At 44.2% G+C, this 17,592-nt stretch overlaps 2 protein-coding genes across 2 annotated transcripts; both read left to right on the forward strand.

Annotated features, from left to right (window-relative positions):
* The first annotated feature begins 601 nt into the window (after positions 1–601).
* Positions 602–13,151, forward strand: LOC101902664 (MAGE-like protein 2). The gene is made up of 2 exons (XM_005224773.5): positions 602–3,673; positions 10,545–13,151. The coding sequence occupies exon 1, from the start codon at positions 1,562–1,564 to the stop codon at positions 3,623–3,625; it is 2,064 nt and encodes a 687-aa protein (XP_005224830.1). The 5' UTR covers positions 602–1,561; the 3' UTR covers positions 3,626–3,673; positions 10,545–13,151.
* On the forward strand, positions 3,684–10,538 carry LOC132343845 (cytochrome c oxidase subunit 7A2, mitochondrial-like). Its single transcript, XM_059881549.1, has one exon. It carries the CDS (start codon positions 5,934–5,936, stop codon positions 6,213–6,215), a length of 282 nt encoding a protein of 93 aa, XP_059737532.1. The 5' UTR covers positions 3,684–5,933; the 3' UTR covers positions 6,216–10,538.
* Positions 13,152–17,592: the final 4,441 nt, after the last annotated feature.

Consider the following 17,592-nt stretch of genomic DNA (forward strand, 5'->3'; position numbering starts at 1 on the left):
GGTTGATGAATGCCTTCCCAGCCAATAAAGCAATCAATAAGTTAATTAAGTTATTGACTTACTAAAGAAAAAAATACTAATCTGGGGTGTGAAAATGGCTTTCTCTGAGAAACTATATTGTTATAATTACCTAATCCCTATCTCATATCAAGGACCCGCCACACCATTGATTTTTAACAATCCACTTCTGAAAGGCTTTGATCTGTGCTCCTGTATAAGAACTACTTTTTACTATCAGGAAGTAAAGCAAACATTTCTTCCATAAAAAGAATAACTTAAAAAAATTATTTCCTCAAAAATATCCTGTGGTTTGTAACCTCTCTGGTAGTTCAGTGGTAATGACATGGTGCTTTCCCTGTCAGGGTCTGGGTTCAATCCTTAGTGGGGGAGCTGAGATCCCATAAGCCCCTGGGTGCAGCTTGGGGTGGGTGGGGAGATGTTAATGAGTTACTATGTTGAAAAACTGTAAAATGAGGCAATTTTCCATTTAAAACAAGATACACTAAGAAGTGTATTTTAATAGTATTATTGTTTGTTTCCATTAAGACCACGAATGTAAAATTGTAACAAATTCTGGTTTTGTTACAAATACTCTACAATAAACTCAAAACAATGTAAATTAAATACACCCATTTTTCAAATTTTTTCAACTAATTTAACACTATAAGGAAAATTAAAATTTCCTTGGTGGTCCACTGGTTAAGACTGTGCTTCAACTGCAGGGGGCAGGGGTTCCATTCTTGGTAGAGGAACTAAGATCCCACATGCCTCACGGAGTGGCCAAAAAAAAAAAAAAAAAAAACAACCCCACCAAAATAAAACTCAAAACTAAAAAAATTGGAAGGAAAATTAAAACAGAAGAAACTTAAAAGACGGGGCAGGGGCTGGGGAATTCATCTCTAGGTCTGCTCTCCAGGCAAGCAAGTAATCGCCCAGTCACTAGGAGGCAAATAGCTAAGATCCGAATTAAGATATCTATCAACAGACCCTTCACCAAAACCAGGGGAAGCCTTTAACTCTGAAAGTGGTAGCACCTGACACCAAGCTGCATTCCTAGCTGGGAAGTGGAAGTTACTGACAGAGTCCTTGCCCTTTGCTCTCCTTCAGGATTTCGCCCCCGTTCTAGAAGGCGGGGGCTCGAAGGAAAGAATGTAGATGTCTTCCTACGGCGGGGACACAGAGCACGTGAGGTGAACTCTTGGCTCTCCGAAGGTCCCAGGCGGCACACGCACACGCGACTGGAGCACGCCGAGCAAACACTGCGCGCGTGGGGAAAAGCGGCCCGGGTCGGGGGCGGGGCACCGCCTTGGGACAGACCGCCTTGGGGCAGACTGCGCATGCGCCCGGCTCTGGAGCGACGCCTCCCCCACCCCGCCCCGCCTCTCCGCGCAAGTGGGCGGCGGCCGAGCTTTCCCGAACGCTTGTCCTGCCTCCTTCTTGGCGCGCCCCCAACGCGTCGCCGTGGCGACCCAGCGGCCCCTGCCGGCCTGTGGCGACGCCGCTTGCCTGGTAGCTTCTGCGGACCCGGCGGCGGCGGCGGCGACAGCGACAGTCGGGGCTCATGGAGGTTTCGGTTAACCACGTCGCCAAGATCGAGAAGCGGTCGTGCTTGGGCCGCTGCAAGCATTTCTTTTGGCTGGGCATCACCTTCGACACGGTGGGCGCGGCCATGCTGTTCACTGGGGTCTTTACCCGTATACTCTACTATGACATGTTGCTCTACCTGGGTGCCAGCATCGTCTTCCTCAGCCTCCTCTGGTGGACTTTCTGGTACAGCGGTAACATCGAACTGTCTTCTGAAGAGGCCTTCAACAGCCCCTACCGCCTGCCCTCTGCCTACACGCTGGAAGTCCTGAGCCAGACCATCAGCAACCGCTTCACTTTAACCATAGGCAGCGTTTCCAACACCTTTATGCGGATACGGCGGCGGCGGCGACAACGCCAGAGGTTCCTGAAAGGGCGGACATCTCTGGATATGACCGTCACGGGCCAGGTCGAAAGCCAGCTAGACCAAGACGAAGACCGGGCAGAAGGGGCTGCGGAGAAGGGCGAGCCTCAGGACTTTGGCAGCAAGGATCTCCCCAAACCTGAAGCTGTCAAAATTTTAAAGGAAGCTGGCTCCCAGGTGCCCGATGCTGGTGACCTGGGCCGTGAGGCTAGTCTCCCAAAGTTCGTTAAGGGACCATCGACCAATCTGGTGCAGCCATTTACGCCATCTCCTCTGGAGCAGGCTCCAACTCCAGTCATCCTGACTTCTAAGAGCCTGCCCGTAGTCTCCTTGGCCTCTATGAGCCAAACTGCCCCTATTCTGACTTCGAAGAGCCAGCCTGTAGTAGACTTGGTCTCTACGAGCCAGCCCCTTGCAGTGACTCTTGTCTCTGTGAGCCAGCTTGCAGCCCCTTTGGCCTCTACTAGCCAGCCTCCACGTCTCCTGACTTCTAAAAGCCAGCCTGTAGTTTCCTCTACAAGCCAGGCCCCTGCAGTCACTCTTGCTTCTACAAGACAGCCTGTTGTCCCCCTGACTTCTACTATTCAGCCTCAGGTGGTCTTTGCCTCTAAGAGCCTGCCTGTTGTCTCCTCGTCCTTTGCAAGTCAGCCTCTGACCATCCTTACCTCTCAGAGCCACCCCCTGATGCCTAGGACCTCTCAGAGCCAGCTCCCAGTGCCTGTGGCCTCTGAGGGCCACCCTCTGGTGCCTGTGGCCTCTGAGAGCCACCCCCTGGTGCCTGTGGCCTCTGAGAGCCACCCCCTGGTGCCTGTGACCTCTGAGAGCCATCCCCCGGTGCCTGTGACCTCTCAAGTCCAGCTCCCGGTGCCTGTGGCCTCTGAGGGCCAACCCCTGATACCTGTGGCCGCTAAGGGCCAGCCCCTGGTGCCTAGAACCTCTCAGAGCCACCCCCTGGTGCCTAGGACCTCGCAGAGCCACCCCCTGGAGCCTAGGATCTCTCAGAGCTACCCCCTGGTGCTTAGGACCTCTCAGAGCCAGCTTCCGGTGCCTGTGGCCTCTGAGGGCCACCCCCTGGTACCTGTGGCCTCTGAGGGCCACCCCCTGGTGCCTAGAGCCTCTCAGAGTTACCCCCTGATGCCTAGGACCTCTCAGAGCCATCCTCTGGTGCCTGTGGCCTCTCAAAGCCAGCTCCCAGTGCCTGTGGCCTCTGAGGGCCACTCCTTGGTGCCTGTGGCCTCTCAGCAGCAGCTTCAGAATCTTTTGGAGGTCTGTCAAACTGGACCACCACCTCTTCAGGCCTCCCAGGCCCAGAGTCTGGCCACCATCTCTCTGCTCCAGGTTCTGCCCACCGAGTCTTTGCAGACCCAGCCTGTGGACCTTCAGGTAGTCCAGGCTATTCTGGACCTTCAGGCCACGTATCACACCCAGCAGGCCTCCCAGAGCAGCTCTTTAGTCCAGGAAATTAGACCAAGCCAGCCTCCATCTGCCTGGGAGTTTCACACACAGCCAGTTGATCTTGAGACCCCGCCACCAGCGGACCAGGAGCTAAGTCAGAACCGTCCGGACGCTGCAGCCCTGCCTCCTCAGTCTCCAGCTCCAGCTGCTCAAGCCCAGCAGTCAGTGCCCTCCGGGAGGACCCCCACCCTGGCCCGAGGGAAGAAGAGTCACTCCATCTAGGACAGAAGCAGACCCCAGCCCTCTGAGTGGCCCTCAGGCCTCCGCCAAGTAAGTGATTTAGAAGGAATACCTTCAGTATTCCTTAATTGTTTCCAGGTCCGTGTCCTGGTGGTTTCCTCAACCGCCTCTGTTCAGACACACAAAGTTACTGGAGGTGAACTGGCCTGTTCCTTCAGCGATTCGATTATTTGAACTTAGGTAGGTTTTTGAATAGGACTTCCCTGGTGGCAGTAGGTTTTTGAAACCTAGTGCTCTGAGTGGATGAGTTGTTGTTAAGGCTTTATGGCTCTACCAGCCGAAAGGTGTTAATTACCTTCACTCAGGAGTTCTGAGGCTTCGGGGGGTGTGAAGGTGGGGAGATTCTACAATGTTTCTGAAACAAGATGAGTTTAGGTGGTACAAGACACAGCACAAATAGCAGTGAGCCTTCCGGTGGGAAAGGTCTTTTCAGTTCTTTTTCAATCTTTTTGATTATATGAATATATTTTATTAGTTTGGGGTTACTGATCTCTAACACCTCTGTAAGGCTTTGGTAGGCAACACCGGCACCTGGCTAGGACTTAATACCATTCATATTAACAAAGTTATTTTAGTGGATAACTTCTATCTATGCCCAGTATTATAACAGTTTCTTTGTTCATGGTAGTGATGGTTGCTTTTTGAAATCCATTTACTTAAGTAAAATTATTTTACATGTGTCAACATAAAGGTTAAAATTAATCATGGCCTGAAACTTGTAAAGATTCTGAGATTTGGAAAACATTTTGTTATTTGTATTAAATCATATATGCTTATGTACCATAGTACACATGTGGTTATGTGTACTGAATCACAAGACCCTTTATGCTGACCTATGAGATGAATGTTATGGTTAAGACAGCTGAGGAGGAGGTTCATTTAACTCCCAACTGACCCCCTGTCAGTTAGAACAATAGGAGAGATCATGTGAAGGTCAAAATTGGTGACCTTTAAAACACTGCTTCTCAATGGTTTAAGTGCAGTGTGTCAGTATACTGGTCTTTGTCTCTGACCCCATTTGATAAATTCCTTGGGGGGCAAGGAGGAAGAGCATGGAGCAGAGCAATACCTTGAGATGATGTTAATGCTCCTGTTCACATGCTACCAACATATTCAAGAAGGTGTTCATATTGACTGGTTTCATCTCTGACGTGAAATACAGCTATTAGGTGGAAGTCAAACCCTTAATTTCCTTACAGTTTTCTCCAATTCACCTTTAACAGAATGTGTAACAGTTTCTAAACACACACACACACACACACACACACACACACACACACATATTCTATAGATAATCATAGGGGCAAAGCATTTTAGCTTGTTTGATTTTTGTACAATTTGGACTCGTGGATTCTAAAATGAAACACACTCAGTGATTTAGGTTTCTTTTTTTTAAAGAGCAAAATAGTAACAAATTGTAATAATTCCATAAGTTAAGGATTTAGTGTTATTGAAAAAGATCATTTTCCCATTAATCGTATGATTGAAGTAATTCTCCATATAATTCTTGAAGGAGCATTTACTAAGTGCCAAGAATAATGGTGATCACAAATAAACACAAAGGTTGCAGACCTTGCCATCAGAAAGCTTAGAGACCATGTTCTCTAAAGAGAAGAACCACTTTAGACAAGGAAGAAGAAGGGGTAGCCTTGTGTCTACCCCTTATTTTTGACAGGAACTGCCATGCAGTGCCTTTCAAATAATTAATTCATTGGCCTGGCATTTGTTGAATTTCTGTCAAGTGCCAGGCATTCCATTAGGTGTTAGAGATTCAGAGATAAGGTGCCCCTGTTCTCCAAGCACTCACTGTTTATCAAGGGAGGCAGATCTAGAAATAATTACACAGTGAAGATCCCCTGGAGGAGGAAACAGCAACCTACTCAGTATTCTTGCCTGGAAAACCGCATGGACAGAGGAGCTGGTGGGCTACAGTCTATGGGGTCGCAAAGAGAAGAACATAACTGAGTGACTGAGCACACATATACACAGCAAGTGCTGTAACACAAGTCTACTCAGTCTTCCAGAATACAGGTGTGGGCTGGGTGAGGGATTTTTGATCTAAAGCCTGTGTGTAGCAACGAAGACCCAGAGGTATCCATTGGATTAAGAAGACGGAAAGAACATTGCATGCATGGGGAAAAATCAACAGAAAGGCTCAGAGGTTTAACAGTCCATGACCTGCTGGGGACACACTTGGGAAAGGATAATCTGAGGCTGTAGTCAAGAGTGCTTGGGGATTTTCGTTCCTGGTGGTCAGTTGTCGAGGTTAGTGGGCAGTAACTGAGCCAAGATGCTGCAGTATCTGCTGGCTCCTTGTCAGATTACCCAGAGGACCATGAGTACTGCTTCACACAGGCAGTTTGAGCATAAGGTTCCAGGGAAACAAAAGCTGTTTCAGGAAGGTAATGGCATTCCAGTGCATCTGAAAGGTGGGATAGCTGATGCTGTCCTGTATAGAGCCACCATGATTCTTAGAGTTGATGGAATGGCATATGCCATATATCAACTGACTATGACTTCATTTCCCAAGAGGCAGGATTGGCTTCAGTTTATCCTCCCAGCAGTCACTTGACTCAACTCCGTTCAGCTCACTGTGAACCAGTAATCTGATAAATAACTGAGTTTTGCGGGGATCAATATTTATTGACTTGTACTAACCGCCACCAGATTGCTGGAAGAAATATCAATAACCTCAGATATGCAGATGACACCACCCTTATGGCAGAAAGTGAAGAGGAACTAAAAAACCTCTTGATGAAAGTGAAAGTGGAGAGTGAAAAAGTTGGCTTAAAGCTCAACATTCAGAAAACGGAGATCATGGCATCCGGTCCCATCACTTCATGGGAAATAGATGGGGAAACAGTGGAAACAGTGTCAGACTTTATTTTTTTGGGCTCCAAAATCACTGCAGATGGTGACTGCAGCCATGAAATTAAAAGATGCTTACTCCTTGGAAGGAAAGTTACGACCAACCTAGATAGCATATTCAAAAGCAGAGACATTACTTTGCCAACAAAGGTTCGTCTAGTCAAGGCTATGGTTTTTCCAGTGGTCATGTATGGATGTGAGAGTTGGACTGTGAAGAAGGCTGAGCGCCGAAGAATTGATGCTTTTGAACTGTGGTGTTGGAGAATACTCTTGAGAGTCCCTTGGACTGCAAGGAGATCCAACTAGTCCATTCTAAAGGAGATCAGCCCTGGGTGTTCTTTGGAAGGAATGATGCTAAAGCTGAAACTCCAGTACTTCGGCCACCTCATGCGAAGAGTTGACTCTTTGGAAAAGACTCTGATGCTGGGAGGGATTGGGGGCAGAAGGAGAAGGGAACGACAGAGGGTGAGATGGCTGGATGGCATCACTGACTCGATGGACGTGAGTCTGGGTGAACTCCAGGAGTTGGTGATGAACAGGGAGGCCTGGCGTGCTGTGATTCATGGGGTCGCAGAGAGTCGGACACGACTGAGCGACTGAACTGAACTGAACTGCCACCAATAAAGCAGTCTTTACCATGAAAAAGAGTGCCTGGGACTCCAAAATTGAGGGGTGAGAAATCTTTGCAGGCCTTCTTTTTAAAAAATTGCTTATTTATTTTTGGTTGTTCTGGGTCTTTGTTGCCCTACATGGGCTTTCTCTTGTTGCAGCAAGCAGGAGCTACTCTTCATTGCAGCAAGCAGGAGCTACTCTTCATTGCAGCGCACAGGCTTCTCATTGCAGTGGCTTGTCTTGTTGCAGAGCGCAGGCTGTAGGCGCAAGGGCTTTGTTGCTCCGTGGCTTGTGGGATCTTCCCACACCAGGGATTGAACCGGTTTCTCCTGCATTGGCAGGTGGATTCTTATCCACCGTACCACCAGGAAGTCCCCTTGCTGGCTTTTTAAGAAGGGTAATTATGTTCGTAATTCTACCTGTGTGCTCTGTTATAAAGTAATGGCAGTAGGCCAATAATTAGCGAATAATTGCTGAATTCTCTCCCGGTTAGTTCTAAGCTGAAAATAACCCTCTTTGATGTTAGCAACAGTTTCTAACTAGAGTGTAGGCTCCATGGGTATTCATCAGGTGTTTATTTACTTGGGCATAACACTTTACTTTGGCTACAAAGATTGTTGCCAGGCCCTTTCTAGCTTCTTGGACAGTACTACCATAGAAATGAGTATCGTTTCCCCAAGGAAAGGAAAGCTTAGGCAACAAAAGCTTTTATATATATATATAATTTATTTACTTATTTCTGTATGTATTTATATTTTGGCTGTGCTGGGTCTTCGTTGCTGTGTGCAGGCTTTCTCTAGCTGCAACAAGTGGGGGTCACTCTCTAGTTGTGCACGGGTTTCTTATTGCAGTGGCTTCTCTTGTTGCAGAGCACAGGCTCTTTGGTGTGGGGGCTTCAGCAATTGTGGCTCATGGGCTTAGTTGCTCCATGTCATGTGGAATCTTCCTGGACTGGGGATCGAACCTATGTCCCTTGCATTGGCGGGTGGATTCTTATCCACTGTACCACCAGGGAAGTCCCAAGAAAAGCTTTTTATTAAAAGAGATAGCTTGTGCACAAAGGAAAAAGTGGCAACGAAAAAAACACACAACTACAAAACAAAACTCTCAGCTCCTGGAGTAGAAAGGGTGAGTTGCTTTTAGGACAAAAGGGAGGGTTTGTCTGATAGAGCACTGAAGACTTCCAGAAATTGTCAACTTTCTTTGATTATCAGCAGGTGGCTCTGTGATGGCTATCAGCAATAGGGAGTGCTTCTGTGAGGGGGAAGAAATGCATGAGAATTTTCTGTAGGAAAGCACAGGAACAGATAAGGTTACAATTTATAGTCTTGTGGCAACTAGGTATACTCCTTAGTGTAACAGAGATAAAGTTAATCTTTCGTTCCTTCCGGTCCCTGTTTTTTGTCTCTGGGCCCCAGACCCCTGGGGCCTTTGTTCTTAGCTCACAAGGCCTGTTTTTCTCAAGGCCCTTCCCGGTCCTTTTCCAAAATGGCTATGCTCTTGTCTTCCTGTCTCACGATACCATCAGGTAGCATGACACTGTTTTGATACATTTTTCTGTATTGACAGTAAGATGAGTGCTTATCTAACACGGAGCTGAGACTTCCCTGGTGGGCCAGTGGTTAAGGCTCCACGCTTACAATGCAGGGGGCCCAGGTTTGATCCCTGGTCAGGGAACTGAGGTCCTACATGCCATGCGGTGAAAAATAAATAAATAAAATAAAATGGAGGCTGGCAATATTTTTTTCTATAAAAGCCCGGATGATAAATATTTTAGGCTCGGTGAGTCAAAAGGGAAAATCTGGGCTATTACGTGGCTGCTTATATAACAAGAGAGTAACTGCTCCCGCGCACCCCCACCCCCATTCCTACTCACTGGGCGGTGGGTTGTACAGCTGCTTTGACTCCAGTTGCCTCAGCTGGAATCATCCACCTGACCAAGAGCAGCTGGCCTAAGGCAGAAGGAGACTGGCCTGGCCAGTCAGGTTCACAGGCAAAATGCTGTACTTCACTCTGCCCCAGTGACACCCAGGTCCCAGGGTGCCATTCTCTCCTCTCGGAGAAGCTGGCCCATCTCCTGGTCATCTGCTGGCTGGAGGAGATCTGGTCTGCCCAGTTCCTGACTCCCCGATTGCGATTCCACCATTGGATGCCTGCCATCTGCCGACAGTGGAGTTTAGAATGTTCAGGTGGTAATGTTCAGGCCCTGAGCAGACCGCTGGCCAGACAGGCAGGCCCTGGGAGCTCTGGGGAGAGCAGGAGTAGAAACTGAAGCCTGGGTTTGGTCTTGGAGGCTCGCAGCCACAGCCCACAGCAGTGCAGATGTGGAGAGTGGGAAGAGGTGCTGCTGGCAGCTGGTGAGTGGAGGCCAGAGGTGCTGCCAGATCCTAAACTGCTCAGTTCAGTTCAGTCGCTCACTCATGTCCGACTCTTTGCGACCCCATGAATCGCAGCACGCCAGGCCTCCCTGTCCATCACCAACTCCCGGAGTTCACCCAGACTCACGTCCATCGAGTCAGTGATGCCATCCAGCCATCTCATCCTCAGGCCAGCCCTTTCGCAGCACAGAACTATCCAACATCATCAGTATGAGGTTGAGAAACCCTGATCTAGAATAATAATAATAAAAATTATGCTATAATTCATAAAATGCTTAAAGAAAAATCTTGATTTGATCCTCAGATGACTCATTGCCTCTTTTCTTCTTCTTTAAAAAAAAAACACAACATTTATTTGGCTGCAGGGGATCTCTAGTTGTGGCATGTGAGATCTAGTTCCCTGACCAGGGATTGATTCTGGGCCCCCTACTTGAGAACATGGAGTCTTAGCCTCTCGACCCCCAGGGAAGTCCCAGATTCACTGCCTCTTTAATATAGTAGTAGTCACTTCTCCACTAGACCATGAGGATCTCATTCACCATTGTTTTATTCATCTTTGTGTTCCCATTTTGTATAATTCAGAATCAACATACACATACACGGGGCATTTGTTAATAATAGTAGCTAGCATCAGCATTTATTGGGTGTTCATCATACATTACCCCCTGTGCCAAGTAACTTACAGGCTTTATCTCATCTGTCACAACAGAGACAGGCACCACTCTTATCTCTACTTTAAGGAAAGGAGATTTGATTTTGGAAGGTTATGTAATTTTTTCAATGTCATATAAATGGAGAAGCTGGAATTGATATATAATTAATGTATAATTTGTTATAAGGTGTATACTATACACTTTTCCTGCAAGCAGTAGTTATTAATGAGCTTTTTTCTTAAGCCTGTTAGTCATAACGAGCTGTAATACCCCAGATCAGTCTGTGGCTTAGTTCTCCATTTAAAGCTCTACTTCCAGAGAGAATGAAAATCAACAACTCTTTAATTTTTTTGTTCCACTCTCATCTCAAAATTGCTTTTTTCTTTCCAGAACCCACCAGTATTCCTTCAGATTTCAACACCAAGTTTATAAAAGCACAAATACTTACCTTAACCTCATTTTGGAAACCTCCACCCGGAGTCCTGACCTATCTTAGACCAGCAAACGTAACCAGACTGCCTCTGCCAAGTATACATTTCAGGGTTGGGGAGAATATTCCAGCCTCAGATAATAAAGACATTATCAGAATTTTAAGCTATAATAAACTGTGCCAATGAACAGTTTGTTGAACAGCCAAATGAACTTTGTTTTAAAATAAGTTGATTTTTAAAATAGATTTCTCTTGTGGAAGCATTCCAGCATTCTAAGTGGAAAATAACATCACACACTTTGGGTAAAGATATAAGTACAAATCCCACAGAAATGGACATTGAAAAATGTGGCTTCTTTTTTAAGGATATCGTGTGGCCTCATCAAGCTATCGGAAAGATTAGTACAATCAATGTATTATAATTTGTATGTTCATTTTTTAAATAGCAGGAGTTTCTCTTTTTCCCAAGGATTTAAAACTGCTGATTTGATTGCATATATTAATGATAACTTCCAGATGTTCAAGCTGGTTTTAGAAAAGGCAGAGGAACCAGAGATCAAATTGCCAACATCCGCTGGATCATCAAAAAAGCAAGAGAGTTCCAGAAAAACATCTATTTCTGCCTTATTGACTATGCCAAAGCCTTTGACTGTGTGGATCACAATAAACTGTGGAAAATTCTGAAAGAGATGGGAATACCAGACCACCTAACCTGCCTCTTGAGAAACCTGTATGCAGGTCAGGAAGCAACAGTTAGAACTGGACATGGAACAACAGACTGGTTCCAAATAGGAAAAGGAGCATGTCAAGGCTGTATATTGTCACCCTGCTTATTTAACTTATATGCAGTGTACATCATGAGAAACGCTGGGCTGGAGGAAGCACAAGCTGGAACAAGATTGCTGGGAGAAATATCAATAACCTCAGATATGCAGATGACACCACCCTTATGGCAGAAAGTGAAGAAGAACTAAAGAGCCTCTTGATGAAAGTGAAAGAGGAGAGTGAAAAAGTTGGCTTAAAGCTCAACATTCAGAAAACTAATATCATGGCATCCAGTCCCATCACTTCATGGCAAATAGATGGGGAAACAGTGGAAACAGTGTCAGACTTTATTTTTGAGGGGCTCCAAAATCACTACAGATGGTGACTGCAGCCATGAAATTAAAAGACGCTTACTCCTTGGAAGGAAAGTTATGACCAACCTAGACAGCATATTAAAAGGCAGAGACATTACTTTGTCAACAAAGGTCCGTCTAGTCAAGGCTGTGGTTTTTCCAGTGGTCATGTATGGATGTGAGAGTTGGACTATAAAGAAAACTGAGCACTGAAAAATTGATGCTTTTGAACTGTGGTGTTGGAGAAGACTCTTGAGAGTCCCTTGGACTGCAAGGAGATCCAACCAGTCCATCCTAAAGGAGATCAGTCCTGGATTTTCATTGGAAGGACTGACATTGAAGCTGAAACTCCAATACTTTGGCCACCTGATGTGAAGAGCTGACTCATTTGAAAAGACCCTGATGCTGGGAAAGATTGAGGGCAGGAGGAGAAGGGGACGACAGAATGAGATGGCATCACTGACTCAATGGACATGGGTTTGGGTGAACTCCAGGAGTTGGTGATGGACAGGGAGGCCTGGCATGCTGTGGTTCATGGGGTCGCAAAGAGTCAGACACGACTGAGCGACTGAACTGAACTGATGAATGATAATCAAAGTTAATGTGGGACTGTTCTCCTTTTATGTTCTGCCTTTGTATCATTGGATTATTTGTGCAAGAATGCTCTAATATAGGGATAGTTTCTTTTTTTAGATTTCCAATTACAAGCAAAAGTATGTGATATGGTATGTTTTATCAAATCTTCCAAAAATGTTAGTTGTTTTTATATTTCTTCCCATTTTCTGTCCCATGCTTCAGTATTTCTGTGTTCAGAATTTTAAAAAATTAACTCAAGCTGGAAGCCTATATGCATTGCAGATACTTGGAAAAAAGAATAATGGCAGGATATTAGGCTAAGTGAAATAAGCCAGTTACAACAAGACATATGCTGTGTGAGTCCACCTATATAAGATTTCTCATGTCAGAGAATCAAACTCACAGAGACAGAAGAGTGATGGTTTCCAGAGTCTGGGGATAGTTGGGAGGATGGGGAGTTATTTAATGGGTACAGAATTTCAGATGAAAAGGGTTATGGAGATTGATTGTACAACAGTGTGGATGTACTTAACACTACTGAACTGTACTTTTGAAAATGATTAAGATGGTAAATTTTATGTGTGCATGCTTGCATGCTAAGTAGCTTCAGTTGTATCCAACTCTTTGCAACCACATGGACTGTAGCCTACCAGGCTCCTCTTTCCATGGGATTCTCCAGGCAAGAATATTGGAGTGGGCTGCCATGGCCTCCTCCAGGGGATCTTCCTGACCCAGGGGTAGAATCCGTGTCTCTTATGTCTCCTGCATTAGCAGGCAGTTTCTTTACCACTAGCACCACCAAAAATTTCTGTGTATTTGACCACAATCCAAAAAGAATAATTGGATTAAACCAGCAATTTATAAACCATTTAATATTTATAGATTTATTTTTAACTAATAAATATACGCAACTGCTGAGCTTCTGTATATAAAATGTACCAGGTAAGCACAGTTGTTTTGTTGTTGCTGTTTTTAATTTTATTGATTGTTTGTTTATTTGGCTGCACCAGGTCTTAGTCGCAACATGTGGAATCTAGTTCCTTGACCAAGTATCGAACCCAGGCCCCCTGCATTGGGAGTGTGGAACCTTAGCCACTGGACCACCAGGGAAGTCTCAGCAGAGTTGTTTTAAGAATTGAAGAGGTATAGTTAGGAAGTCAGAGAAAAATCAGCTTTAATGTAGTGCAGAATAAGGGACCAAGTAAGTGCAAAGGACATTCTTGGAGGGCAGAGGGTGTGTACATATGCACGTTTCAGGAACCTGCAGAAGAGCCTTTTATCTTGCAGAGGCTAATCAATACTCGTATGATTGGATTTTATCTTGGGTAAATAGAGTTGGTTCTTAAGAATTGTGATTAGTGAACCTCAAGCGTCACCAATGCTGAGCAGCAGATAGTCACCTTGAAAGAAAAATAGAAACAACTTTATAATCATCTTAGTAAATATAGGTACTTTGTTATTTTACAAACACTAGGTCCCCAAGTGACTGACTACCTAGAGCAGAGCTGCACCCCCAGCCAGGACTCCGCACAGGCCTTGACATGAAGGAAAAATAAATATTAAAAACATAAATGTATAAATCAATCAATCAGTATATAATAAAGTAAAAAACACTAGACTCTTCTGGTTTATCTTACCCTCAATTTAAAAGAAGTATTTTTATACTATTCAGCCATTAAGAATAAAATTTTGCCATTTGAACACCATGGATGGACTTGGAGGGCATTATGCTAAGTGAAATAAGTCAGATAGAGAAAAACAAATGCTGTATGATATCAGTTGTATGTAGAATCTAAAAAAAACACAACAAACTAGTGAGTATAACAAAAAAGAAACAGACTCACAGATACAGAGAACAAACTAGTGGTTACCAGTGGGGAGAGGCAAGACAAAGGGTAGCGGAGTAAGAGATACAAACTATTATGTATGAAGTAAGCCATGAGGCTATGTTGTACAGCGCAGGGAATATAGCCAATATTTTATAACAACTCTAGATGGAGTATAACCTTAATTAGGTACCACTATACTGTACACTTGTAACATATCATATCATATATCAACTACAATTTTTAAAAAGTGACATAGAAATAAAACATTTTATAGGATGAACACATTTTTAAAGTTTAAATCTTTGACTAGGTAATGTAATTCCATATTGCAAAATCCAAAAAGCATAAAATAGCACATATTAAAGCCTCCCTTCAACCTTCAGAACATTGTTACTGATAGACATCAAAAATGTTATTAGGGGCTTCCCAGGTGGACCAGTGGTTAAGAATCTGCCTGCCAGTGCAGGGGAGATGAGTTTGATCCCTGGTCCAGGAAGATCCCACATGCCACAGAGCAACTAAGCCTGTGCCACAACTCCTGAAGCCCTCACTCTCCAGGTTCAGAGCTCGGCAACAAGAGGAACCACTGCAGTGAGAAGCCTGAGCACTGCAACTAGAGAAAGCCAGTGCAGCATCCATGAACACAGTGCATCCAGAAATAAATACATAATTTAAAAAATGTTACCGATTTCTTATAAATCCTTTCATTCAAGCACAAATATATAATGATTCACTGTATATATATCATTTATATACGCAAAGTGCTTATACATTCTGATGTTTCTTTACAGGCTTTTTTAAACTTAATATGTATCTCAGAGATCTTTCCATTTTGGGTGTCAAAGAGCTTTCTTCTTTTTTTTTTTATGAACACAGTATTCCATTGAATAGATGTATCATAAATTCAGTTGTTTCCTATTCATGGACATTTTTGTGGTTTCCATTCTAATAAATATTTAAAAGCAATAATAAATTTGGACCTAATAAATATATATTGACCAATCAGCCACTAGTGATTGAGCGTTGACTTTAACAATTCCAAAGTTTGTTTAGTCCATTCCCTGCCCCAAACAAAAAAATGAAAATCGTAAGTGATCTGTCTGTACCTAGTTAGTGGCAGAGACTGGACTAAAATCTGACCGCCCTGAGTATGAGTCCTCCTCCTAGTAAATCAGTATAATTATTTCACTGTGTTGTAGTTTCCTTAAAAAATACATTATCTCAGAGATTTGAAGTTGAGCTCAGAAAGGACAATGAATCTTTTTACTTTATTACCAGAAATTTTAATTTTTTTAAGGATGGAGTACATGAACATGGTTAGCAAAGAAAAAGGGAAATAGTACTAAAAGCTATACAGCGAAAAGTAAATCTTCCTTCAGCTTTTGAACCCCACACCCCTGCTCCCCAGTCCTTAATGGCCCTTTCCCAGAAGCAATCATTGTTTTTAGTGTCTGGAACATCTATCCAGAGAGTCTGTGCAAAGCCCAGTATATATTTTTATACAAGTCTGTGCGTTTTTAAAAAGTGACTAGCAGGATACTATGCATCTTTTTCAATACCTTCCCTTTTTCTGTCCCCCTTCCCTTTTAAAGTTTCTCTAAAGTTGTTAACAAAGGTATGTATGATCAAAGCTATGGTTTTTCCAGTAGTCATGTACAGGTGTGAGAGTTGGACCATAAAGAAGTCTGAGCACTGAGGAACTGATGCTTTCAAATTGCAGTGCTAGAAAAGACTCTTGAGAGTCCCTTGGACTGCAAGGAGATCAAACCAGTTAATCCTAAAGGAAATCAGCCCTGAATATTCATTGGAAGGACTGATGCTGACGCTCCAATACTTTGGCCGCCTGAAGTGAAGAGCTGACTCATTGGAAAAGACTCTGATACTGGGGAAGATTGAGGGCAGGAGAAGAGGGTGGCAGAGGATGAAATGATTAGGTAGCATCATTGACTCAATGGACATAGATTTGAGCAAACTCTGGGATTATTTTTTGGTTCATGGGTCTGCCTTCTCCCCAAGATTGCCATCCTCCTCGATAAAGCTGTCTTTCCTTTTACCTGACACTTGTCTCTTGGTATCGGATTCTTGAGCAAGGAGCAGGTGAACCTGAGTTCAGTAACAGTATGGAGAAGATTTTCCAGTACCATTATCGTATTATACTATGGTGAAAGTGAAAGTCGCTCAGTCGTGTCCGACTCTTTGTGACCCCATGGACTGTCCATGGAATTCTCCAGGCCAGAATACTGGAGTGGGTAGCCTTTCCCTTCTCCAGGGAATCTTCCCAACCCAGGGATCGAACCCAGGTCTCCTGCATTGCAGGTGGATTCTATACCAGCTGAGCCACAAGGGATGCCCTATATCATGATGAACTGCTATTAAATAATACATTACTTCTGAAATTTAGCATTCACTCAGCTTAGATTTTTGTACTTTGTGTCTTGCATTGCAAAAAGCTAACATATTTGAATATTAAGAAGGGAAAGGAACACATGTTTGCATTACAAAAGGATTCCCAATCATTCATTTATTTCAAGATTCCAATTTTGACTGTTTTCTCAATGGAGTCTCTTCTCAACCACCACCACCTTCCTCCAAAGGACTATTACCTTAACCCTGGACTGTTAAACTCAAATCCTAACTCATATCCCCTATTCTACTCTTGCCATGGGGTCTTGCACACCTTTCTCCTTGGTTTAAATGCGCTATCCCCACATAGCCTGTTGACCCTTTCACCCTTAGTGATTTTTAAAATTTTGATTCAATAATCACTTTCTTAGGGAAACTTCCCAGAATGCCTCACAGATGTAAAGTATGCACTTTATAGAACCCAACAGCAAGTACCATGTTGTCTGCTTTAAAGGACTTAATAGATTTGTGCTTGTGTGCTAAGTCGCTTCAGCCATGTCTGACTCTTTGCGACCCCATGGACTGTAGCCCACCAGGCATCTCTGTCCATGGGATTTTCCAGGCAAAAAAACTGGAGTGGGTTGGAGATCTTCCCAGCCCAGGGATGGAGCCCACATCTTCCAAAGAATATTAAATGCAAAAATGGAAACTGTATGACTGTTTATAATATAATTTTGTATATTGTTTTACCTCTTTGTCCTCCAGTTGTTTCATACATGTTTTGTGTCTTCAACTGGACTAAAAGTTCACCTCGTTGTTCAGTTGCTCAGTCATGTTTGACTCTTTGCAACCCCATGGACTGCAGCACACCAGGCTTCCCTGTCCTTCACTATCTCCCTGAGTTTGCTCAGACAGATGTCCATTGAGTTGGTGATGCCATCCAACCATCTCATCCTCTGTCAGCCCCTTCTCCTCCTGCCTTCAATCTTTCCCAGCATCGGGATCTTTTCCAATGAGTCAGTTCTCTGCATCAGGTAGTCAAAGTACTGGATCTTCAGCTTCAGCATCAGTCCTTCCAATATTCAGGGATGATTTCCTTTAGGACTGACTGGTTTGATTGCCTTCTCCAACACCACAGTTCA

The sequence above is a fragment of the Bos taurus genome, chromosome 25 (assembly GCF_002263795.3).
Source record: "Bos taurus isolate L1 Dominette 01449 registration number 42190680 breed Hereford chromosome 25, ARS-UCD2.0, whole genome shotgun sequence".
NCBI lineage: Eukaryota > Metazoa > Chordata > Mammalia > Artiodactyla > Bovidae > Bos > Bos taurus.